Here is a 25,988-nt window from a genome sequence, read left to right as displayed (position 1 = left end):
GCTGGGTGCGAGCGCAGGGGAGGAGCCGCGGAGATGAGATAGGGGGTGCCCAGGGAGGGAAAAGGGGGACGGCAGACGGGGACGGGTGCAGCGAGGTCCCCGGCGAGCGGGAGAACACGCGCTCAGCCTCCAGCGGGGGTCGGGGGGCCGGTGTGTGGACGCTGACGCGAGCCGAGGCGGCCGGGGGCCGCGGGGCGTGACCGCGAAGCCCCGCGCGCGCCACCGCCAGGGAGCAGGCGGGAGCGGGAGCTGGAAGCTGCGCGTCTGTCTGGAGGGCGCGGCGACAGCAGCCACCGAGGCGGGGCGGAGGCGAGGCCGAGTGCGCGTGTGCGGCCCACGCGGGTGTGGGGCGGCGGGAGCGCGCGTGCGCGCGGCCGGGCAGCCCGGGCAGCGGGTCCTGCGTGTGACGGGAGGTGGCGGCGGGTCCTGCCTGTGTCTGCGGCGGCGCCTGCTCCAGACGCCGGCGGCGGCGGCGGCGGCGGCGACCCGGCGGCGGGCGCGGAGATGTGGCCCCTGGTCGTGCTTCTGCTGCTGGGCTCGCTGCGCAGCGGTGAGTGGTCACCAGCTCTCGGTTCTGCAGCGTGGGTCTCGGCGCCCCAGCGGCGCTCGGGCGGCTGTGTGTGGGCTGCGCCCCGGCTGGCCCCGCGGCTCCCCGGAGAGGGTGGCCGGGGCGCGGGACGAGCGGGCCCCTGCACGCCCCGGGTGCGGACGCGGGGGGGCCGGCGGGTCATCGGCACCCCCTTCCTTTCCCTCCTCTTCCTCTTCGCCCTGGGTGATGAGAGCGGGGCACATCTTCGCCTGTTTGCCACCGCCGAGGAAGACTCCAGCCGTGCACCTCGCACAAAAATTAGCTGTGGAGAGACGGGGCGCGATCGGAGGCGAGGGGTGGGCCGCTGGTAGGGTACCCCTCTTTCGTACCCCTGCGTCTCCCCCTGCTTTAAACGTTTTGGGGGTTGAAGCAAGGAGAGTAGGAGGGCCCGAGCCTCTTGTGATGCAAGTACGCATTTTGGCAAAGTCTGCCAGAAGGGGTTTCCTGCGCTTGCCCTCCCACACGAACAGAGGAGTTAAGGGACGTAAAGGACACAATTAAGTTTAATTTCCAACTCAGCGTTTAATCAGAAGATTCTCTGGCTGCCTTTTTTTTTTTTTCAAACCCTAGAAATAAAGCTTACTGGATGGAACTCTACCCCCACGCCCCACCACCATCAGCCACTTCAATACAGTCTAAATTGCGCGTTCAAGTTTTGCTACTTTATTTAGGGGAACCGTTTTAAAAGTAATCCAGATTTCGCTTCAAGTATGCAGATACTAACCTCTAGTCAAAACACATTTGCGGTAGAGTGGGATTTGGTGTCTTTCAACGCCAAAGGCGTTTTGGCCCCTCAAGCTTTTGGAATCCATTTCGCTTTTTTTGAAACGTGTTCTTCGCCTGTAAAAACTGAGGAAGGGATAGGAATTTTCGTGGCTCTGTAGTGCCTGTCTGGAGAAGGCGATGGCACCCCACTCCAGTACTCTTGCCTGGAAAATCCCACGGACGGAGGAGCCTGGTGGGCTGCAGTCCATGGGGTCGCTGAGAGTCGGACACGACTTCACTTTCACTTTCACTTTCCACTTGCATGCATTGGAGAAGGAAATGGCAACCCACTCCAGTGTTCTTGCCTGGAGAAGCCCAGGGACGGGGGAGCCTGGTGGGCTGCCGTCTCTGGGGTCGCACTGAAGCGCCTTAGCAGCAGCAGCATAGTGCCCGTCACACTTCACATCTGTACATTCTGTTGTGAACTTTTTATAAAATTCAGAATTGAGTTAGAGTAGTAGTACCAGGCAGTTGTTACATTTAATTCTGGAATGCTAAATTAATTAGATTTTAAATGGGTTATTAGGCTACCTCTACCATTCGTGAAGGCTTGTGATTTAAGTTTTGTTTTTTTTTTTTTTTACAAAATACGCTTTGTTTACAAAATGCCCTTATGTCCCGACTTTGCTCCTTCCTGCTCTGTGAAACCTCCTGGGATGTTGGAGCTCTTAATAATCAATCTCTATTATCTAAGGGTTGATATTAGGTAAGGTAGTGTTTTCTGTTATCATCCTTAACGCCTTGTTGCCTGTCACCATCATTATAGCTCAGATAATACTGCTTTCAGAAACCTGTTGTATGATCAGAAAGCCTTATACTGAACCCGGTTATGAATTTGTAATAAAATATTGCTAATTCAGACCGATGGTCTCAAAGCTAGTTTGAAGCATTAAAAAATGTGAATCATGCACTGTTTTAAAAACAAGGGTCCTATTTTCAAGTAGATTAGAAAAAACTGCTAGAATAATACTTTTGAGGATAGAAATGGTTAGGCCTCCTTTAGTAATAGGTATGATAACGTATGATTAGCATTCATTTACATGCAATATTAATGTGCTCAAGTCCCTCCCGAGTCTTAGAATTCAGAATTTATGGTCTTTTATTGTACTTAGCTAATAATGATCTAAAAAAAAAAACCAAAACAGAGGTATTATACATTTGAGTTGTTAAGTGTTGAATATAAAACAGGAAGGGATAATGTTTGTCATAAGCTATACTGTATTTTTGTGTTTAATATGTAGTTTTAAAAGAGCACGTAGGAAGAAATGTTACATTTCAGAACACAAGCAATTATAAACCCAAGTATTTGGAAGGCTGAATTTAGATTCTCGAATGAGTAAGAAAGTCATGGATTTGTACGTTTATTTGTACTCTGGTTTGATTTTGCTGTTGGTTTCACTTATAAATGATTGGTAGTCAAAGGCTATTTCCTGGTAGCCACTACAGATTCAGTTGATCTTTATAGTAAGGGAAGTTATCTAAAATGCCCATTCCTTTTAATTACAGGCAAAATACAGTTTTCTGTTTTGGTTTACAAGATGCAGAATGAATTATTACTATTCTCCTTTCCTCCTCCCTCCCCCACATGCCCAATTATACGTTGTTTGAAAGCACATCATCAGTTTCAGTGATATTCACTAACTGGTAAATGAAAGGTTACTCAGATAATGATACTGATAGGAACCGTCTTTTCAGTGGTTGAATGATTTTTCTTTGTTTAAAGTGATTTTTTAAAATCATGGGTACACATGATTTTAAAACATTTTTGTTGTCTAAGTCTAGTAGTAATTTGACTGGCTTAAACAAAACTGTTTTCTTTTCTTCTAACAGATATATTATTTTGAACCACAATTTGCCGTTTTTAAGGAAGTAAATGCTTCCTTAAATGCACTTATTTCCGGGTCCGCCCAGCAGTTGAGAGGCAGGGTGCTACAGCATTGCACTAGATGCCTACTATTAGGACACCTGCTTGTGCTATCGTTGTATTTTGGCATGTGCTTTATGTTTGCCACTGAGTTGTTAATGAAGATTTGAAAGGCCAGGTTCTAAAGATGAGAAATAGGTGGTTCCCCCCAAATTGATAAACATTCTAAATGCAAAATGCATTATTAAAACTTAAGTTTGCATTCCTTAATATTAAATCAACTCTAGCTAGTATAGGTGTCATTTTTTAAAAATACATTCATCTTCTTTTAGAGACATAGTTTTCATGTAACCATTTTACCCCTCTTTTAGGTTATTTTGCTGTCATATGTATTGATACAAGATAAGAATTTCTGTATTTTTGTACCTGTGGCTCAGCCTAATATAACGCACTCCTGGGTTGTGATAAAGCAAATTTCACTCTGTGTGCTAGTGCTGATATTTCTTCTACGATAAAAGAACAAGAATGATGGTGTAGGATCAGTTTTGCTAAACACATTGTAGTACTAAAGTGAAAAAATGTATAGAGCACTCAGGAAATTTGATTGTGGTATACCTAGACTAAGACAGTAGAATCTGGGTTTTCATTCTCTGTGGTTACATGGAACATTCTCTGTGGTTACATGAAACAGGAATTAGAAGCTGCACTCTGCTCTGAATATTTTATTCCATCTCCATGGTGTGTGTGTGTGCTCGCTTGCTCATTTGAGTCCTGCTCTCTGCGACCCCATGGACTGTGGTCTACCAGGCTCCTCCATCCATGGGATTTTTCAGGCAAGGATACTGGAGTGGTTGCTACTTCCTCCTCCAGAGTATCTTCCCGACCCAGGGATTGAACCCTCATCTCGTGTCTTCTGCATTGCAGGCCGATTACTTAACACTGAGCCACCAGAATCTGGTCAATCCCAGGGTTTGAGATTTAAATTAGGATTTAAATTAGGATTCAACTTAATGGCTCAAATGGTAAAGAATCTGACTGCAATGTGGGAGACCTGGGTTCAGTCCCTGGGTTGGGACGATCCCCTGGAGAAGGGAATGGCAACCCACTCCAGTAATTCTTCCCTGGCGAATTACATGGACAGAGGAGCCTAGTGGGCTGCAGTCCATGGGGTTGCAAAGAGGCAAACACTGAGTGACTCATACACACGCACACACACACAAGTTAAACACCAAGCCAGGAGATTGGGTAAGTGCAGGATTTGTCAACATTGCTTATTCTGTTTCAGGGAAGTATGAACCCGTGTCAGGCTTTAAGCATTTTGTAAGGCCTTCTTGGGCATACAGACAAATTTCAGACTGTATGCCTCTTAATAACTTAAAGTGTAGCTTATAAAGAGAAGGGATTTTTTGTTTTTATACCTCAATAGTACTTAATATATTTGAAATGCTTGAAAAGGCTGTAATTGTGGATCTTACTGCCTTTAAGCTGCCCTGGGCCTTATAACTCTAGCTGGACTACTTCTGTTCTTATGGGGACCATTTAAAACCCCAGGGGGAGATCAGTTTGAGTCAGATGTAGACACCTGTGAACACCTGCCTTTTTACCCGACTTTATTTGGTCTCTGTTTAGGAGAGATCTGACTAAATCCTCGCTTTGACCCTAATTTTAACCTGAGTCAGTTTGAGACTCCAATTCTTCATACCAGAGCCCAAGCCTGATGGCAGAAATTAGATGGATTCATTTCTAAGCAGGTGTCTCAACGCATGAGCTTTGCTTCATTTACCTTAGTGTCTGCTGGGGCTTCTTACCCCATTCCTGATCATCCATCCTGAACAAATAATTAAGTTCCTACTCTGCTGCAGAAAATAGTGATGTGTGGTGTGGACTCTTTCAACTTCCCACCCACCATTACTAAACGTGTCTGTAATATCTTAGGCAACATTTGTCTCATTCTCTTCCTTCACCCAGTGTCAGAAGTGCTCCTTGTCACCTTTCCAAGGAAAGACCCCCCGTCTATAGATCTTTCACTTCCACCATCTCAGAGACCTGCCTAATCACCTTAATCCTTCAGGCTTGTACCTTAGATCTTTCCCTCTTCCTGGGTTCCTTCATCTCAGTTTGCAGACATGCTCAAGTCTGACTCCATATTAAAGACAAGCGAGAAGAGCGGCTCCATGCGCTTTCCATCATTGCCTCTTTCTCTTGTGTGTGTTAGTCACTCAGTCATGTCCAACTCTGCAACCCCACGGACTATAGCCCACCAGGCTCCTCTGTCCATGGCATTCTCCAGGCAGGAATACTGGAGTGGGTTGCCATTCCCTTCTCCAGGGGATCGTCTCGATCCAGGGATTGAACCTGGATGTCCCGCATTGCAGGCAGATTCTTTACCATCTGAGCCAGCAGGGAAGCACACAAAAGTGAAAGTGAAAGTTGTTCAGTCATGTCAGACTCTTTGCGACCCCATGATTTAGTCCATGGAGTCCTCCAGGCCAGAATATTGGAGTGGGTAGCCTTTCCCTTCTCCAGGGGTCTTCCCAACCCAGGTCTCCCGCATTGCAGGCAGATTCTTTACCAGCTGAGCCACGAAGGAAGCCTGCTTTCTTATACTGACAAATTTATTCATAGAGAATCACTGCCTCTTCTTTCTCCCCTCCCCTTCACTTCCAAAATTCAGTCTGACTCCAGTCCCTCGTCTGCTGACATTGCTGCAGATAAAGAAGCTAAGGATGAAATTTTAAATCTAGAGGCTTTTTTGTTTAAACTCATCCTGCTTAACATCTATTTTGTCCATAGTTAAGACCCTTCCATTGTGTCTGCAGTGGTGTTCTTTGCTGCCTCTTTTTCTTCACCTCTTTCTCTCGCATCCTTAGTTTGTTCCTCTTTAACTATTTGCTCCATAAATATTGATATTCCCCAGCATTTTATTCTCTGGTACCTGCTCTGTTTGCAGGAACTGTCTGAGTGATCTTGTTTATGCTCACAATTTCAGTTACCAGATATATTCTTGGTAATTCCCAAGTCTTTGTAGCTCAGACCTTTCTCTTTAAATCCACATTGACATATCCTAGGATCTACTGGACACCTCCATTTCAGTGTACCACCGGTACTTTTAATACTCAGCCTATTAAATACTGAAAGAATATTTACTGCTGAATCTCTTAAGTATCTTTACTCTATAGTTAATCCACAATCTAACTAGTTATGCATACTATTTTAGTTAAAAACTAATTCTTCTCACTTCTCCTACTTTACCTCTCACATTTGACTTACATCCATTTGCTTTTTTTGTTCTTTCTCTATTATTTTTGGCCTTCTCTTCACTTGTCATTTCCCTGGATTATTGCAGTCATCTCTTAATGAATCTCCTTTCCCAAAGCTCTTCCTGTCCTCAATTCACCCTTCATACTGCTGTATTATTATTATTTTTTAAATGTAATTAAGTCTGAGTGGTTTGCCATTACTTAGGTTATCAGCTCCAGACTTCCCACAGTGACATTCAAGGAAGCCTTTACAATAAGTTTTAACCATCTTTTCCGGCCACTTTTCCTGGAGCTCTGTCAAATAATCATTGGCCTTTGGGTATTCTTTCTTTATTCCTCTGTACTTGTTATGACCTAAAAAGCCCTTCCTTTTCTAGGACATTACAACTCATCCAGTTTAAACACCACCCAGTAGGAGAAGCATTCTTAGAGATGTCAAGTAATTTTAAAGGCACTGTTCCATCCAATCTGCATCTGACTTGGTTTAGATTTTTCATTAAAATATGTAGCTTCATGATACCATAATTAGGGCTATAGAAGTAAGAAACAGTGGAGGAGTCTCTTGAAATATGGAAGAAGAGTGAATCTTCCCTGATAGGATATTTAGGTTTTCCTTTCATGGGATTCACACTTTAAATTTTTACATTCAGAAGGAATGTATTGAGCCCTGCTGGCTGGACCCTGAATTAGATCCATAAGATATCAAATGAATACATTGTCCTTGTGTTTCTACCTTTTTATCCTAATGGAGAAATCAGTAGAGTGAAACAGTAGTTACAAGATTTGGTACTGAGCAACAGCGCTTGAACGGTGGGGGCGGGGGCAGAAATAGGAGCAGTAAGGAGGGATGAACAGAGTTGGGTAATGAGTAGGGTTGAGGAGCAACGACGGGGGACAGGATTGAACATCTCAGCCGTGCCTTCAGGAAGAGCCAAAGTCAGTGAATTGTGGCTGCCCTTTATTGAACGTTCGCTGTGTAAGTGAAAGGCGCTGCAGTAGGAACTCCATGCTCATTATCTCGTTAAATCTCAACAAAATCCCTATGAGGTGCACATGATCACTGGCCACATCTTATAGGTGAGGAAGCTGAGATACAGAAGTTAAGTAACTTGCCTAAGGTTATGCACCTAGGAAGTGTAAGTCTTGAGCCAAGTGTGTGCGCTACCTGTACCTCCAGTGGAAGGTATGGGCCTCCTGAGGCTGGGTCACAGCTTGTGTGAGTGGGGGACTGCCTGGAAATGAGAGTACTTCTGCATATCCAGGGAATTGCTAGAAGGTCATTACGATTGAAGCTTACTTGGGAAATAAGAGTGTAGGAGGTGAGGACCGACAGGATCCGGAAGGACCTGGTTTGTATTCCATGCTGAAGCTCTTGAATTTAGCCTGAAAGTGGGGGAAGGAGTGCTGTTAAAGTATATTAGGCATAGGAGTGCACATTTGTGTTTGGAACAGTTATTTTGGGAACTGTGCAAAATGCATGACTGGGATGGGGAAACTTTGAGGCTGGAGACAGGGAGCTAGTGAGGGGTTGCAGCAATAGTTCAAGGCAGAAATGATGCATGTCTAGTTAATTCATATAGCAGACCTTGGATTTAGGAACAGTTACATAGGTCGAGCCCACCCAGAACTCGCCTGGCTGAGGAGAGGGCGGAATCTAGCATGATTGTTAGGTCTAGGTCTGGTCGACTGGTAGATAATGAAAAGCACTTTAGGGAGGTGAGAATCTGGGATGAACGTAGGCAGAAGGTAGACAGATTTTTGTTCATGTTGATTCTGAAGTAGCTGTAGTACATCCAAGGGGAAACGCATAGCACATCGTTGGCTTCCCAAGCTCTGCAGCTAAGGTGAAAGGTGGAACCTAGTTAAATAAGATGTGTGGGTAGTTAATACCTGGGGTAAGGGAGAATACTGGAGTAGGGAGGGGTGGGGGTCAGGGTAGGAAGTCCTTAGCAACCTAATGTGTATTGCGAGTCAAGGAATAGGTTTCAGTAAAGCAAGCAATCTGTGATGAGTTGGAGAAAGCACTAGCAGGAAATTCAGAGATACAGAAGCCAGGAGACAAGAAAAGGGCTCCCCACAGACTCAAGAACTGTAGAGAAGTCAAGATGGAGAGTGAGCCACATGCATTCCATGTTCACGGGATGCTTGGCAACTTTGGCAAGAGCCGTTGCAGTGAAGAGGGCAAGGTAGAGGCCAGGTAGCAGGGATGTAGGAGGTAAGAGGTGAAGAAATGCATTCAGATTATCTTTCTAGATGCTAGGAAAGAGAGAGACAAGTACAAGGGATTTTTTTCCCCCCAGTTGGATAATATTCAAATATTAAAAAAAAATTTTTTTAAACCTATTGTAAATGAACTTGGGGGATGTCAGAGGATGGCAAGCAACTATGGGAAGCCCTTGATATTGATAAGTGTGGAGATGGACACAGAAACTAGCTCTCAAGTGAAGGAGTTCATTTCTGAAGAGGAAGCAGTGAGGGGAAGAGAGGTGTGGATAGGTGGGGCAGCAGGAGAATGTCTCGGGGGAAGTGTTGGAAGCTTCTGGTTTCTTATCTGGAGGACTCAGTTTGAAGTAATAGGAAGGGAGGGCTCCTTTGGAGAGTATTGGGTAAGCTCTTACAAAAGGAGAGTATTTTCAGAGTTGTTCTAAAGGAGAGAAATTTTTCATGGAACATGTGAAAAGGTAAGAGTGAAGGCCTAAATAAATGGGCAGAGTCTGTGATAGTCTTCTGTTTTTCCTGTAGTAGCAACAAACATTTTCCTAGATGTCTGAAGACTGATCACTCTCTTGCCCATCCACAGCACGTTGTTCATATAGGAAAGAAAGCACTTGCGACCTTGGGTTATAAAAAGTGTGTGTCAGTCTCCCAGGGCTTCCCTTGTGGCTAAGCTGTTAAAGAATCCGCCTGCAATGCGGGAGACCTGGGTTCCATCCTTGTGCTGGGAAGATCCCCTGGAAAAGGGAACGGCTACCCACTCCAGTATTCGGGCCTGGAGAATTCCATGGTCTGTATAGTCCATGGGGTCTCAAAGGGTCGGACATGACTGAGCGACTGTCACTTTCACTTTCATCAGTCCCCCAGGTGAGAATTTTTAAGATTTTTAAAGAGGATTCCTACATTTTTTCCATTATTGTATCCACACCTCCTGCTAAGTGTTTCAGATCAGGTGAGACGGTTTGAGCTGGTAGTCTGTATTCACAAAAGTTGTAAGGTCCAATATTTTTGGCATTTGATATAAGTTAATTTTTCCATTTCATTTGTTAATTTATCTGGGACTCCGGCATCATGGATGGTTATACTTATCAATTCCTATCTGATTAGACTGCTGTAGGCATTTCTTGATAATTCAGAATTTACTTATTCATGATAATTATCTATGTGATCCTTTATTTGCTCTGTATATTTTAGATCCTTTCTTCACTTTGCTGTTTCATCAGAAGGCAGTAGGCAAAATAGAGAAAAACCAAATCAAATAATTTTACTGCTTAATAGCTGTCTAACAAATGTTGATAGAGGGTGAAGTTGTAGTTAACAGCTGATGAAGCAACATTTTTGGACTGTATTTATTCATTGTTAGTGCAAGGGTTAGTCAAGTTACAGGTGATCCAGGTCAATTTCACTTTGAATTTTGTTGACAGCATTTATTTAACTCAAATTGCTTCCGCTATAAAAATGGCTGTGTTAACATTACAACAAATACTGCCGTGGAATCAACGCTTTTTCTGTATTCTTTAGAAAATTCATTTTCTAAACACAAGTTATAAAGTCACTGAGTGCTTGCTGACCACTTTGTACTCACTTGGAGGCTTCTAAAAAAGTCTGCTGAGGTAACTTAGCTCTTCACTTGTATCTCTTTAATTAAAGGATAATTTTTAGGAGTTTGACTCAAACAAATACGAAATGCTCACGTGTCAAGGTTTTTATTTCACACATTAATTAACAAGCAAACCAACAAGATGGTACAACCATCTTGGTTTTAAAAGAGAACTGGAGGGGACTCCCCTGGTGGTCCAATGGCTAAGACTCTGCGCTCCCCGTGCAGGGGGCCCAGGTTTGATCTCTGGTCGGGAAACTAGATCCCATATGCCACAACTGGGAATTTGCATGCCACAATTAGAGATCCTGCATGCTGTGGCTAAGGACCCAATGCAGCCAAATAAATGTTAATTTAAAAAAAGAGAAAATTGGAAGAATAGACACATGTACATATAGGCAGTCAGGAATGGTGAAATGAATCTGTGGATAGATGCAAAGTTGGTCAGTGTCCTCAGGGCAATAAAATCTTTTTCTGTTTTTTGGCCGTGCTGTGAGGCATGTAGGGTCTCAGTTCTCCAACCAGGGATCAAACCCATACCGACTGCAGTGGAAGCGCTGTCTTAACCGCTGGACTGCCAGGGAAGTCCCTAAAATGTAATTATTTTAAAAATTCCTCTTTTCCAACAGGTCCAAATCAACTGCAGAACAAAGTTTGTTTGTATCTCTATGGCTATGAATCGGTTGCATTACCATCAGTTTTCTACATCTTACAAAACTATAAAAACAGCCTAGTCTTGGCAAGAGGCCCAGGCTGCTATAGAGTTATTCCAAACGGATCTGTCCGATAAGGCCCAGCACCCCGTTGAAAGGACTCCCGGTAATCTTTTAGTCCATTTCAAAATTGTTGACCATAGTTTCTGACACTTTCCTTCCTTTCTAACTCCAGCATCATAACCACCACCCAGTGGAGACTATATTTCTCAGGGGAAGTAATTCATAACTCCAGCGTTTTGAAGAATGCAGTTGGAAGTCCAGGTTTTGCCTGGAGCTTCCTGATATTTAGGTGGCTAGAAATGGAGAGAACTGGGGGAAGGTGAGCTGTGGATGACCACAGGGTTGGTTTAGACTGCAGTTCCCAGAAATGTAACAGTTTAGACCTGCCAGTCAGAGAAGGTTCAGAGCATTCCATTAAGATGCTGGAGTGCCTAGTTTTTATGGTATGACCTTACATATTTATAGCATAGTATAGAGCACTTAGCAGTATGCTCTCTCCATTGATGCCAACCACAATTCTGTGAGGGGCTTCCCAGGTGGCGCTAGTAGTAAAGAACCTGCGTGCCATTGCAGGAGACGCACGAGATGCAGGTTCGATCCCTGAGTCAGGAAGATCCCCTGGAGAAGGGCGTGGCAACCCACTCCAGGATTCTTGCCTGGAGAATCCCATGGACATAGGAGCCTGGCAAGCTACAGTCCATAGGGTCTCAGAGAGTCGGACATGACTGAAGCGACTTAGCATGCACAATTCTGTTCATTTTTTGATCCTCTTACTTATAGAGAGTAAACCAAGGTGTAGAAAGTTAAGCGAATTGCTTAAGCTTGCACCCTGAAAAGTGACAGACAGGGGCAGGATTTGTTCTCAGGCTTCTGAACTTTGTTCAGTTCATATTCCATGCTGCAACCCAGCATTCAATTCAGTGGGCATTTACTGAAGAGTAATTATGTCCCTAGAGTGATAACACCCTGTGACCCTGATAAAGGGTCATCTTAAAGATGAGTGATTAGACCTAAGGTTTTGTTTATATCTGTCAATCCTTTTTTTAAAGGAAACACCAGCTCACTGCTTACATGAAAGAAGTGATAAATGGCTGAAGAATATGGAGGACAACTACAGTTTGTCCACATTTTTGCACATTCCACATGAAAGAGGACCCGTTTCTCAACCTCTTTTATAAGGCAACAACCAGTAGCTTATACTATGGAAAAGAGTTGATTGGATACATGCAACTTAGTAGTAGTATCTGCTCTTGGTTTCAGCTTGCACCTTAGCATTGTTTTCGGTGGTTTATGGTTTCTAGAAGGAGGGGATGCCTGTAATATATATTTGGAAGTTGTTCCTTAGTTTCAGTGAAATGTGGGAGTGGGAAAGTGCCATTCAATTGTGTATAATCCTTTTATGGTACTTGCATACCGAATGTCTGTTGCTGTCTGTACTTTGCAATGGGAAAATAGCTGTAGAGAATTTTTTTTTTTTTTTAATCCTTAGCATTCTAAGGCTTACCATCCTAGTGGAAAGATGTGATGTGATTCATGTGATTTATTTTTTATATTTAAGTACAGTAGAGCTTGCTACCTTTTTTGGAAATGCAACCTAGGGATAGAAATAAACTTCCTATCAGTTTAGCAAGTTCTATTTGGAGAAAGTGTATAGAAGTTGAGACTGAATATATTATTTGGTTTTACTTTCAATTTAAAAATTTTCTCATAGTAAAGACCGTATTTTTCTTTAAATATCAGAAGACACAAGCTTCAGAGTTTCCAAAGCCAGATACTACATCTGCATGTTCTAACTCAGTTGCTGAGTTTATCCCCAGGATGCATGAGAATGTATATTTTGTGTTAGTGGGAATGAATAAAGAAGAGGTACAGTGTCGTCTGTCAGCTGTGCACATTAATATTAAAATAATTTGTTCTTTTCGCTTCACCCATTTTCTCTATAGTTGCTTGCTTGCTTAAGTGAACAATAGAAGCACTTCTCTTTATCTTAAGAATTTGTAACATACCTAAGATCTCATAGTATTCTGTAATGAAATGTAACAATTTTATTTCTCTTTTCCAGGTTCAGCTCAACTAATATTTAATGTAATCAAATCTGTAGAATATACCGTATGCAATCAAACCGTTGTCATCCCATGTTTTGTTAATAATGTGGAGACGAAGAACGTTACTGAATTGTATGTCAGATGGAAATTCAAAGGAGAAAACATTTTCATCTTTGATGGAAGTCAGCGGATGTCCAAGTCCAGCAGTAACTTTTCTAGTGCAAAAATCACACCATCGGAATTACTGCGTGGCATTGCCTCTTTGAAGATGGATAAGAGTGATGCCGTCTCAGGAAACTACACTTGCGAAGTAACAGAACTGAGCAGAGAAGGGGAAACCATCATAGAACTAAAATATCGTGTTGGTAAGACTTCTGTAAACTTTCCCTGTTATTTCTTCTGCAGCAACATGATCTTGTTAAAGGAGGGTAAAATGGGGCTAGGAACTTCTTTGAATCAAAAAGCATACTATTAATACTAAATGTTGTTGGAGTGTTTAGCAGCATTAAGATCATGAGTTTTATCTTATTTGCTCTTTTGGTTTTCTCAATAAATCTCCTCTGTTGGTTGATAATTTGTGCATTGTGTGGTCCTCAACCTTTAGGTCTGAGGACTGTTACATTTGCAGGGAGCAGTCCAGGGGTCATCTCCTCTGCATTTCTGTTTGCTGCCATCAGAAGTACTTTCTTTCACATGATTAATTTTCAATCCTTTCCCCTAATTACTTCACCTTTTTTTTTAACCTTACACTTTGATCAAGGGTTGCCAAGTCCCAAACATGCTTCCTCTGGAAAAAACAGATTAGGAGGAGAATAAGAATATTAAAAATCATGTTATGATAGCTGATTCCTTGAGATTTCCTGTGTTTAACCTTGTTTTGGTGTTGTCCACCCACCCCCCCAACCTTGGCCAAGATGTGGGAGAGCTAGGGATTCAATTTGATATCTTTAAATTCAGCTTTGATTATAGTCGCATGATCCTGCCCTTTCTGAGTTGCTGAGTTGCATAAAGCAGTAAAGTTAGCTGAGTAAAAAGTTTTCATTTCTTTCCTATTCCTTGCAGTGCCAGCTAAGTTCTTCAGCCACACAGAGGTACATTTCAGCTTACTGTTTTGAAATCTCTATTTAGAATTGCTAGCTATATTACTGATCTCAGGATTAGACCATACTTTGAGAACCTGCTCTTTTTGTGGACTCAGATCGGTTCCATTGGATCCACTATTTGCCTCTGTTCTTCTTGCATTTACCATGAATAAATGTCTGTTACCACACTGGGAATGAGGTGCTTGGGTTGATAGACTACTTTGACATTGCTTTGTATTAGAAAATCAGCAGATCTGGGTTTTATCCCCTGTTCTGCAATTTAACTGTTCATCTTTATGCTATTGAGAAGTTACTTTGCCAAGTCCAGTTACCTCATCTCTCACGTGGGGATGAAGATAGATTCCCGCCTTTCTGTCTTATCCTAACAGTCTGAGGAGCACCAAATGGGGTCCCTGTGCACAAGCACTGTGTGAACTGAAGTGCTTACAGGTGTGAATCGTCTTCTTGGGATGTTCGTTTTATGAGGGATGGTGTCAAGTTGTGAAGCTGGCCTGCGGTTGTGAGAGGGATTCTTGTGCCACGAGGAGAGGCTGAGAGATGGCTTAGAGTAGGCTAGCAGAATCTGGAAGGCTTTTCTGCTCAGAAATCTCGCTTACATTGTAACTTGTATTAATTGGTACTAATTTAGGCTGAAGAGCTTTTTTTTTAATTGTTTTGTTTATTTTAAAGCATACCTTTTGACAGGGGGTCGAATCTGGAATTGCATAATCTAATATCTAGTTGAAGTTTTTTCTGAAGAAATGTACAGTTTCATTGGAATGAAAAAAAAAAAACATAGGGATCAATCGTTTGGTAGTTGTCTAGGCCACTGAGAGGTATTCTCAAGATATGAGACTTGAAGGACCAGAAGATGGAATGAAGATGAATGGGAAAGGAATACCAGCATCTGGAGATGAAGTGAAAATTTATAATTTTGTGTGTCTGTGATTGTTTCATTTTTCTTTATTTTCAAAGTACCCTATAAAAATATGAACTATGTTTACTTTGGGACCATTCAAATGAGGAAGTATTGTTTCATTGTAGAGAATGTAGAAAATTCTACCAGAGGTCTCAGACATTTGGCTTTGCACTCATTTTTTATTTTTTTGAAATAACTATAGATTCACAGGAAGTTCACAGAAATAAAAGATTCACAAAAATAAAACCTAACAGTGCTGAGTGCTGTGTACTCTTTGCTCAGTTACTCCTAATGCTTACATCTTGTGTAACTATAAAAAAACAAAACAGAACTGGGAAGTTGACAGTGGGACAGTGTATGTATATTTCTTTTTCATTTTGTGATATGTGTATTTGGGTAACTGCCACTGCAGTCAGGACGTAGAACTATTTCATTAGCACAAAGCTCTCCCTCACGCTAACCTGGCAAATACTAACTTGTCCCCCTTGTCTGTAGTTTTGTCATTTTAGCACTGTTATGTGAATGGAATCATACAGTATGTGATCTTTTGAGACTGGCTTTTTTCAGTCAGCACAGTACCCTTGAGATCTAACCAAGTTGTTGCCTGTATCAGTAGTTTGTTCTCTTTCTCTGTTTTTTTGGCTGAGTAATATTCCATGGTATGGGTATATCACAGTTTGTTTAACAGTGCACCTGTTTTAGGACATCTTGAGTGTTTCCAGTTTTTTGGCTATTACAACTGGGGTTGCAGTGAATTAATCATGTGCAGGTTTCGTAGGTGGACACAGTGTTCATCTCTCTGAATAAGTAGAGATTATTTGGTTGTTTGCATGTTATGCTTAGTTTTTAAGGGAACTGTTGAACTGTTTTTCAGAGCAGTTGGTCCATTTGATATTCCCATCAGCAGCATATGAGTGATCTCGTTTCTTCACATCCTTGCTGGCATCTGCTGTTGTCATGTCATTGTTTTGCATCCATTTTTTACTGGGGGGAAAAAAAGGACCCTTCTTCCAACAAAAAGTTAGTTGGAGCAGGACTGTTGCAGTGGAATACAAATGTATTGTCATAATGGAACTTGCCCATCATATGGACATCGGAGATTTAGGCAATAGAAACCAATTTTTTAGACATAGATGAGGAACTGAAGTTGTGTCATAGAGAATTCTACTTAGTAGAATGTGAATTAAAGGTGGCTATTCTTTGTGCCATTCTTTTAAGTACAGTATTTTAGAAATACTACCTGTCAAATATATATAAAATCCTTTGTATGTATGTGTGTGTATATTATATGCCTCTGGTGCCTATGTATAGTATGGTACCATGGACAGAGCATAGGACTTGAATTTAGAAAGCTCTTTAAATACATTTTTATTTTCTAGTTTAAGAAAATTTGGATAAGAAAGTCAACCTGTCAGGCCCTCTGTTTTTACCTGCTCGTGGGGACCATTTCATCAAAGTCTTGCTCACTTAACCAGAGATTTATTGAGCACCTACTATGTGCTGGGCCGTGTGCTGGGCACAGTGGACTCAGTGATGACTAAGGCGTAATCCCTGATTTCGGGGAAGTGATCGTACAGTGCCACAGGAAAATAATCTTACATTTATAAGGGCACATACCAAGTAGTTTATGTTTATTGTGTCTTGAATTTGAGAACTCTGGGAGTTAGTTATCAGTCTTACCATTTAACACATGAAGTAAGGGAGATTTAGACTACTTGTTTAAAATCAGTGTCATAGCCAGGATTTTAACCTGGTTTTGTCTTTCTTTAAAACCAGTATGTTTACTACCACTGTATTTGGTTGCTATGAAAACATCTTGTAAACAACCAAATTACTAAATGTAAATAATAATGGTTGTGCAATGTGTTACTCATATTTGTATTTATAGTATAGTGATACAAAAACTTAGAAGCTTAAATTTTTACTTTTTTCTGAGTAAGCTCTTAGGGTTTTGTTTTAAAAGGTCTGTTCAAGTTTAGAAAAGTTGCCATTTCCGTTATCATCAACATGAAATATGTTATGTTCCTAACATTGACGTGAAGGCATTTTGAGATCCTTGTGTTGGTTTTCTAGTGCATGTGCAAACAACCACAAATGCAGCAGCTTTAGACTGCACCCATTTATTAGCTCACCACTTTGTAGATCACAGCTGTGGTCACGGTATAACTAGATTCTCCATTCGGTCTTATGAGGCTAAAATCAGGATGTTTGCAGGCTGTGTTCTCATCAGAAGCTCAGGGTCTTGCTCCAAGCAAATGTGGTTGTGGGAGAATTAATTTCCTTAGAGCTGAGGTCCCTGTTTCTTTGCTGGACATCTGATGAGGGCTTCTCTTAGCTCCTAGAGGTTGCTCTATGCTTGCTCCAGGAGCTCTTCCACATTTAAAGTCGGCTAAGATTAATCTTCTTCTTGCTGATTCCTTTGCACATGTTGATTTTTTTTTTTTTTTGGTGGGGGAGAGGAGAGGCTAGAACAATCCCAGATCCTTTTAAGGTCTTATTAGGTCTGCTTTCTCTCCCTTAAGACTAATCACTCTTTTTCAAAGTCAGCTGATTGAATCCCTTTTGCCATATGACACAACATAATCATGGGAATGAAATCCATCATGTTCACAGGCCCATCCTTCCCTAAAGGGGAAGGAGTTTTTAAAAAAGGCTTGCAGGGGGCAGGTTTTGGGAACCATCTTAGAATTATGGCTTTGATTAAGTAACTAGGGAGTATATCTTAGCCAAGTAAATACATCAAAAACAAAACGAAACAAAAAAAAACCCTTCACAATCCTAAAGCATCAGTAAAAATGTGGCTTGAATTTTGTTAGAAATTTTATTGTGTTCTTCTTTTGTGGAAATGTGTTCTTTGTGCATGGAGGTGTACCTTGTATATATTTGAAGGAGTTGTTGTTGTTTAGTCACTAAGTTTTGTCCAACTCTTTTGCTACCCCATGGACTGTAGCCTGCCAGACTCCTCTCTCCATGGGATTTTCCTGGCAAGAATACTGGAGTGGGTTGCCATTTCCTTCTCCAGGGTTTCTTTCAGATCCATGGATGGAACTCACATCTCCTGCATTGACAGGTGGATTCTTTGCCACTGAGCAACCGGGAAAGTGGTCACATACGTGAGTTCAGTTCAATTCAGTTGCTCAGTCATGTCCGACTCTTTGCGACCCCATGAACCGCAGCATGCCAGGCCTCCCTGTCCATCACCAACTCCCGGAGTTTACTCAAACCCATGTCCATTGAGTCGGTGATGCCATCCAACCATCTCGTTCTCTGTCGTCTCCTTCTCCTCCTGCCCTCAATCTTTCCCAGCATCAGGGTCTTTTCCAATGAGTCAGCTCTTCACATCAGGTGGCCAAAGTATTGGAGCTTCAGCTTCAACATCAGTCCTTCCAATGAACACCCAGGACTGATCTCCTTTAGGATGGACTGGTTGGATCTCCTTGCAGTCCAAGGGACTCTCAAGAGTCTTCTCCAACACCACAGCTCAAAAGCATCAATTCTTCAGTGCTCAGCTTTCTTTATAGTCCAACTCTCACATCCATACATGACTACTGGAAGAACCACAGCCTTGACTAGACGGACCTTTGTTGGCAAAGTAATGTCTCTGCTTTTTAATATGCTGTCTAGGTTGGTCATAACTTTCCTTCCAAGAAGTCAGCGTCTTTTAATTTCATGGCTGCAATCACCATTTGCAGTGATTTTGGAGCCCAGAAAAATAAAGTCAGCCACTGTTTCCACTGTTTCCCCATCTATTTCCCATGAAGTGATGGGACCAGATGCCGTGATCTTAGTTTTCTGAATGTTGAGCTTTAAGCCAACTTTTTCCCTCTCCTCTTTCATCAAGTCTTTTTAGTTCTTCTTCACTTTCTGCCATAAGGATGGTGTCATCTGCATATCTGAGGTTATTGATATTTCTCCTGGCAATCTTGATTCCAGCTTGTGCTTCTTCCAGCCCAGCATTTCTCATGATGTACTCTGCATATAAGTTAAATAAGCAGGGTGACAATATACAGCCTTGACGTACTCTTTTTCCTATTTGGAACCAGTCTGTTGTTCTATGTCCAGTTCTAACTGTTGCTTCCTGACCTGCATACAGGTTTCTCTAGAGGCAGGTTAGGTGGTCTGGTATTCCCATCTCTTTCAGAATTTTCCACAGTTTATTGTGATCCACACAGTCAAAGGCTTTGGCATAGTCAATAAAGCAGAAATAGATGTTTTTCTGGAACTCTCTTGCTATTTTGATGATCCAGTGGATGTTGGCAATTTGATCTCTGGTTCCTCTGCCTTTTCTAAAACCAGCTTGAACATCTGGAAGTTCACGGTTCACGTATTGCTGAAGCCTGGCTTGGAGAACTTTGAGCATTACTTTACTAGCGTGTGAGATGAGTGCAATTGTGCGGTAGTTTGAACACTCTTTGGCATTGCCTTTCTTTGGGATTGGAATGAAAACTGACCTTTTCCAGTCCTGTGGCCACTGCTGAGTTTTCCAAATTTGCTGGCATATTGAGTGCAGCACTTTCACAGCATCATCTTTTAGATCTTATACATAATTTTATATAAAACATTGTTTTTACCCCAGAATCTCATTTTATATTTGGATATCCAATTCAGTGATCATCATACTTTTCCCATCTTACCAGTTAGAGGTACCATGTTTATGTCAATGAGAGAAGGTGAATTACAGTAGTGATTTTAAACTGAGTAAGTTGTGGGCCCCCCTACCCGCATAGCTACACACACACTATTGTTGGAGTAAAAGCTGAGAGGGGAGTGCATGTGAAGTGAAGTGAAATGAAAGTCACTCAGTCGTGTCCAACTCTTTGTGGCCCCATGGACTATACAGTCCATGGAATTCTCCAGGCCAGAATACTGGAGTGGGTAGACTTTCCCTTCTCCAGGAGATCTTCCCAACCCAGGGATTGAACCTAGGTCTCCAGCATTGCAGGTGGATTCTTTACCAGCTGAGCCATAAGGGAAGCCCAAGAATACTAGAGTGAGTAGCATATCCCTTCTCCAGAGATCTTCCCAACCCAGGAATTGAACCGGGGTCTCCTGCATTGGAGGCAGATTCTTTACCAACTGAGCTATGAGGGAAGCCCTAGAGAGTACATGATGTTTGGATAAACCCCAGGTAGTTTTGATAAGTTTCAGTTAAGAATCACTTAGTCAGTAATGTTATTTGTTCATAATCCTACCCCCCATCTTTGAAATAGCTCTTATACTTATTATTTATGCATAGAGGCGTAGAGTCAGCTGTTAGTCATCTACTCTGTCTCTCCATGTAATTCATGATTTCTTTCTACCATACCCTAAGTAGTTGGTCGTTGCAGACTTTTTACATAAATGTTTGACATGAGGAGGCTGTTACTTCCCAAAGGATTTTAGCCAATTATTAGGCAGTTCTAATTCTTCCTGACGTCAAACTAGAGCTTGCAACCCTACAATTTCTCACTCACTAGGAGGGCTGTGGTATTTCTCATCCTAGTTTATTCTTCTCTAGGGTAAAAATCCCCAGTTCTTTCAGCCATTGCTCATAGTTTCAGCATTCTAGTCACTTTCCTTTGTAACCGTTCCCTATTATGTCCTTAAATTTGATGAGTAATCTGAACACAGGACTGGACTGCATTTGGCAAACACCTCCTACCTTTGTGCTCCTAGCTGATTGCTGCATTAACTTTCTGATAGGTCCTGCTTCTCTATCATCCATTCTCCTCATGGCTACCAAGGAAGATTTTAAGTGAATCATTTTTCTGCCCTGTTTGAGGCTTTCCAATAACTTTTCATTGCTTGTAGAATAAAATCCAGACTTTCTTAACAAGCTGATGAGACCCAGCATGATGTTAATCCCAGCACTCTTTCCATCTCATCGTGTATCATTAAATTTTAGTCACACTGGCCATCATGGAGTTGCTCAAACTTGCTGTTCCTTTGGTGTATCTTCTCCCCTGTCTGGAAATGGCAGGCTATATCCAGGCCAAGGTTTGGGGCCAGTTCCTCTCCCCAGAGGCCCTTCCTTACTACCCACAAGAATCTTGCCCCTCAGCCCCTCCCCCTCCTCAAGTCTATGGCTCCACCTAGCTTGTTCACTGCTGAGTCTCAGACGCCTGAAGAAATCCCATCCACACATGCATGCTCAGGTGCTCAGTCGTGTCCAACTCTTTGTGACGCTATGGACTGTAGCCCGCCAGACTCCTCTCTCCATGGGATTTTCCTGGCAAGAATACTGGAGTGGGCTGCCATTCCCTTCTCCAAGAGATCTTCCCAATCAAGGAGCTGATCTCCTTTGTCTCCTGCATTAGAGGCAGATTCTTTACCAGTGAGCCACTGGGGAAACCCACCCTACCCATGGTGGGCTTTTAATAAATGTCTGTGTAATAAATGAAAAATGAGTGGTCAGACCAGGTCAAACATACTTCCTATTTTCACTGGTAGATTTCTGTTAATAAATGCCAAGACTGTTGAATGTTGTTCTGTTGTGTAGGCAGGGAGGCCCATGAAATAACGTTACCTTCTCAGCCCATCTTGAATATGAGATCAGATACTGGCTGTACCTTGAAAGCAGCAACCACAAGCTTTACTATCAGACCAGAAGTAGGGTGTGAGAGAAACCATGGAGTCAAGGATGATTCCAAGGCTTTTAGCTTGAGCAGCTGGAGAAATGGGGAAACTGAGAGGGTAGGTTTGGTGAAGGAGTAGGGGGAACTTGTGTCAGAAGTCAGTGGCTTAATTATCTAGGCCTCAGTTTCCCATATGATAAGAAGAGGTTAATTAATCCTCCTGTAATAATTGTCAGGATTTGGGGAGTTAATGATATACACAACTCAAAATAGTAAAGCAAGTAGAGAAAAATAAGTCAATTAAGAATAATCCTTAAATCATAGAGCTTTTACCAAATCCTTTGGGCATTTAGATGTGAAAACCTAGGGATAATTCATAAAGGTTTCTCTTGGTAGGATTTTAGATTGAATTGAAATGGATTTTCCTTGGTTAAGGAAGATGGTCAGTAATTGTTGGAAATTAAGGTATTAAATCAGAGGACATCTGTCTTTTGGTAGAGGTCTGCAACCATGAAAGCATCCACCCTTCACCCAAAAAAGCTGTCTTTCATTCACTCACTGTTTTTTGACTGTTGGGACCTTCAGCAAGAAACCAATCGAGTCTCTGCATGTATAGGGCAAAATGTTAGACTTTGGAAAGCTAATATCTGTGGTATAGAATTTATAACATTATTATATTCTGTGGATTATTGTTAGCATCTACCAGAGCTTAACATTATAAGCTAACTTGGGAAATGCATAGCTAGCATTACTGTATGGAAGTCCAGTAGTTTCCTTACATACTGATAAAGAGGCAGAACAGTGGAAGATTTGAAAGAGTTAATTTTAGACGAACATGAGTGCTTGCTTTGGACAAAATTAGCGTTTCCCTCGATACAGACAAACTCTGAAATGCTTTCAGTGCATTTGCTTTGCTTTATTGTTAGAGAAGAAATTTCACAGGTAAAATTATGGTCTTAAGAGTTAATAAGATGCAGCTAAACTTAATTTTTTTAAAGTTCTCAATAAACCTTCTTTGAAGACTTAACATCACAATTTCCTTTATGTGGAATGTATCATTTTATATTATCATTCTCTAGGTAACTTGTAACACACTTAATTGCTGTTGTTCAGTCACTAAGTCATATCCAACTCTTTGTGACCCCATGGACTGCAGCATGCAAGGCTTCCCTGTCTTCCACTATCTCCCAGAGTTTGCTCAAGTTCATGTCCATTGAGTCGGTAATGCTGTCTAACCATCTCATCCTCTGCCGTCCTCTTCTTTTGCCTTAATCTTTCCCAGCATCAGGGTCTTTTTAAATGAGTCGGCTCTTGGCACACTTAATAGAAGCTTCCTTAATAGCTCAGTTGGTAAAGAATCTGCCTATAATGCAGGAGACCCATGTTCAATTCCTGGGTCGGGAAGATCCACTGGAGAAGGGATAGGCTACCCACTCCAGTATTCTTGGGCTTCCCTCATGGCTCAACTGGTAAAGAATCTGCCTGCAATGCGAGAGACCTGGGTTTGATCCATGGGTTGGGAAAATCCCTTGGAGAAGGGAAAGCCTACCCATGCCAGTATTCTGGCCTGGAGAATTCCATGGACTGTAAAGTCCACGGGATCGCAAAGAGTCAGACCCAACTGAGTGACTTTCACTTCACTTCACTTAATACCTAAAGCCCCTCATGTTACTTTACACGTAAGCAATCATTTGAGGCCTAATTATCCATAAATGCATCTTCTAATCTAGAGTAAGTTTGAGAAAAGCTAGGGCTCACATCTCTCTTGTTTTTAGTCAGAGTAAGGTGAAGGTACCCAGTAGTACAACTTCCTCATTTTGATACCCTGAGTCAGGCTTTATAAAAAGGCGTCACTGTTGGCTTAAGATAAATTCTTGGCATTTACACATAACAGGTATTCACTGTTCAGTTCAGTCCAGTCGCTCAGTTGTGTCCGACTCTTTGCGACCCCATGAATCGCAGCACGCCAGGCCTCCCTGTCCATCACAAACTCCCGGAGTTTACTCAAACTCATGCCCATCGAGTCGGTGATACCATCCAGCCATCTCATCCTCTGTCGTCCCCTTCTTCTCCTGCCCCCAATCCCTCCCAGCATCAGGGCCTTCTCCAGTGAGTCAACCCTTCGCATGAGGTGGCCAAAGTATTGGAGTTTCAGCTTCAGCATCAGTCCTTCCAATGAACACCCAGGACTTATCTCCTTCAGGATGGACTGGTTGGATCTCCTTGCAGTCCAAGGGACTCTCAAGAGTCTTCTCCAACACCACAGTTCAAAAGCATCAATTTTTCGGCGCTCAGCCTTCTTCACAGTCCAACTCTCACATCCATACATGACCACTGGAAAAACCATAGCCTTGACCAGACGGACCTTTGTTGGCAAAGTAATCTCTCTGCTTTTTAATATGCTATCTGTAGTAGTGCGTAATTATAATTGCAGTTAATGTTTACTGAGCACTTGGTAAGTGCCAAGGTTTTTTATGTATTAACTTTGTTAGCAGTTACAACAGTCCAGTGTAACATCCACCAGTAACAGCCCAACAGCCCAACAGTGTAACAGCCACAATAGTCTAGTATAACAATGCAACAGTGTAACAGTCCAGTGTAACAATGAAGACACTGAAGAACAAGAAGGGTTAAGACTGTTCAAGGTCACAGAGATTGTAAGTTACGGTTGCTTTTCAAAGCCAGACACTGAGGCTTGTTCTAGAGCTAGAGCCTTGTTCTTAATTCCTGTGCCATACTGCCTCCTTCTAGAAGTCATAGGTTAGGAAATGGGTGAAAAGCTCTTACGTAAATAATTTTTCGTTTCATAAGTAAAATTTGTTGTATAAGTAAATGATATGTGTAGTTTGTTACTTATTTTAAAGCTGAAGTTTTAATTCAATTATTTTTATTTTCCATCTCCACAATAATATATATTGTTGACTAGTCACAGTTAGGAGTTAAAGTGATTATAGTGAGTGTTAATTGTGATTTTTGTTTTCTTTCTTCCCAGTTTCATGGTTTTCTCCAAATGAAAATATCCTCATTGTTATTTTCCCAGTTTTGGCTATACTTCTGTTCTGGGGACAGTTTGGTATTGTGAGTAAGTATTTATTTCTGTTTTTCGTTTATGTTTTAGTGGTTAAATTGTCATTTCTGGGAGGCAATGTTGGCAAAATGTTTAATTTAGCTGAATTGTATTAGCAAGTATGATATTGTGATAAGAATGTACAATCAATATTAATATTCTCATTGAAGTCTATATTGTCCTTCATAGTTTACTTTGGTTCACTTTTAATTCCACAGAAGGTTTTCATTTTTTAACTTCTTAAGAATTAACATTGTGAATCCTGATATTAACAGTACCTTTGACTCAGCTGGTTTTAATGTTTACAGAACATTTATACATATACTATTTTCTTTGGTAAAGATATGGTTACAGTCTACATTGGTGATAAGATAGGATATTGTAGAAGAAGGAATGAAGATGGCAGCGTATGAACACCCTGAGCTTACAACCTCCCCTGGCACATCAAAGTTATAATACAACTGTTTTCAGAGCAGCTGTCTCTGAGAATTACCCAAAGACTGATAGAGAACATATTCTACAACTGTAAAGAGAAAACCACAACAAGATGAGTAGGAGGGGCAGAGATGTGGTCTGGTCGGAACCCACACTTGGGGTCCTTAAGTGGGAGGAAAGTCACAGCAGTGGAGATCCTCCCTGAGGGGTCAAGCCCCACATCTGGCTCCCCATCCTGGAGGTCCTAAACCAAGTATATGTATGTGTGTGTGTGTGTGTGTGCGCACGCACGCACATGCATCATTTGGTCATGTCCGACTCTCTGTGACCCCATGGACTGTAGCCCACCAGGCTTCCCTGTCCATAAAATTTTCCAGGCAAGAATAGTTGAGTTCACGTGCCCAAAGTATCTGACCTTGAGTACCGGTGGGGCTTATGTTTGGGAAAACCAGAAGACTGTGGTATACCAAGACTTTGCTCTTAAAGGGTGTGTCCAAAAGCATCCTTGCTTCAAGTCCCAGCACAGAGGCAGCGCTTGATAGCTGTCTGGGTCAGACCCAGTGACTTTTCATGGAGAGCCTTGCTAGGAGACGGTAGGCAGCTGGGATTCCCCCCAGAACTGAGATGCTGGTGGCAGCCATTTTTGGATGCCTGAGCTGGGGGGCACCATGTTGGAATTGCCTCTCTCACATATTAGCACTTGGGGCTGGCACAGCCCACCAGCGGTCATGAGACTTGTAATAGTCTTAGCTTGCCAGGTTTCACAGCCAGCAGTGTTGGGAAGCCTGTCCTGCCTGAGTGCCTGCAGGAAATCAGCCTCACCACAATAGAAGGCCACACATACGAGATACTTCTGGTGCATCTGGCTCTGGTGGTCA

General features: G+C 42.2%; 1 protein-coding gene across 3 annotated transcripts in view; it reads left to right on the top strand.

Annotated features, from left to right (window-relative positions):
- Window positions 1-361: 361 nt before the first annotated feature.
- Window positions 362-25,988, top strand: part of CD47 (CD47 molecule) — a 57,386-nt gene continuing 31,759 nt past the window's right edge. For all 3 annotated transcript variants that reach the window (XM_043892604.1, XM_043892603.1, XM_043892602.1), the window contains exons 1-3: window positions 362-550; window positions 13,071-13,418; window positions 24,601-24,690. In XM_043892604.1, coding sequence (XP_043748539.1) covers window positions 505-550; window positions 13,071-13,418; window positions 24,601-24,690 — 484 coding nt within the window. In that variant the 5' untranslated portion in view covers window positions 362-504. The remainder of the gene's footprint in view (window positions 551-13,070; window positions 13,419-24,600; window positions 24,691-25,988) is intronic.

This window comes from Cervus elaphus, chromosome 31, assembly GCF_910594005.1.
Source record: "Cervus elaphus chromosome 31, mCerEla1.1, whole genome shotgun sequence".
Lineage (NCBI taxonomy): Eukaryota > Metazoa > Chordata > Mammalia > Artiodactyla > Cervidae > Cervus > Cervus elaphus.
Note: the sequence above shows the minus strand (reverse complement) of the source record. Positions and strands in the feature narration are given on the sequence as shown.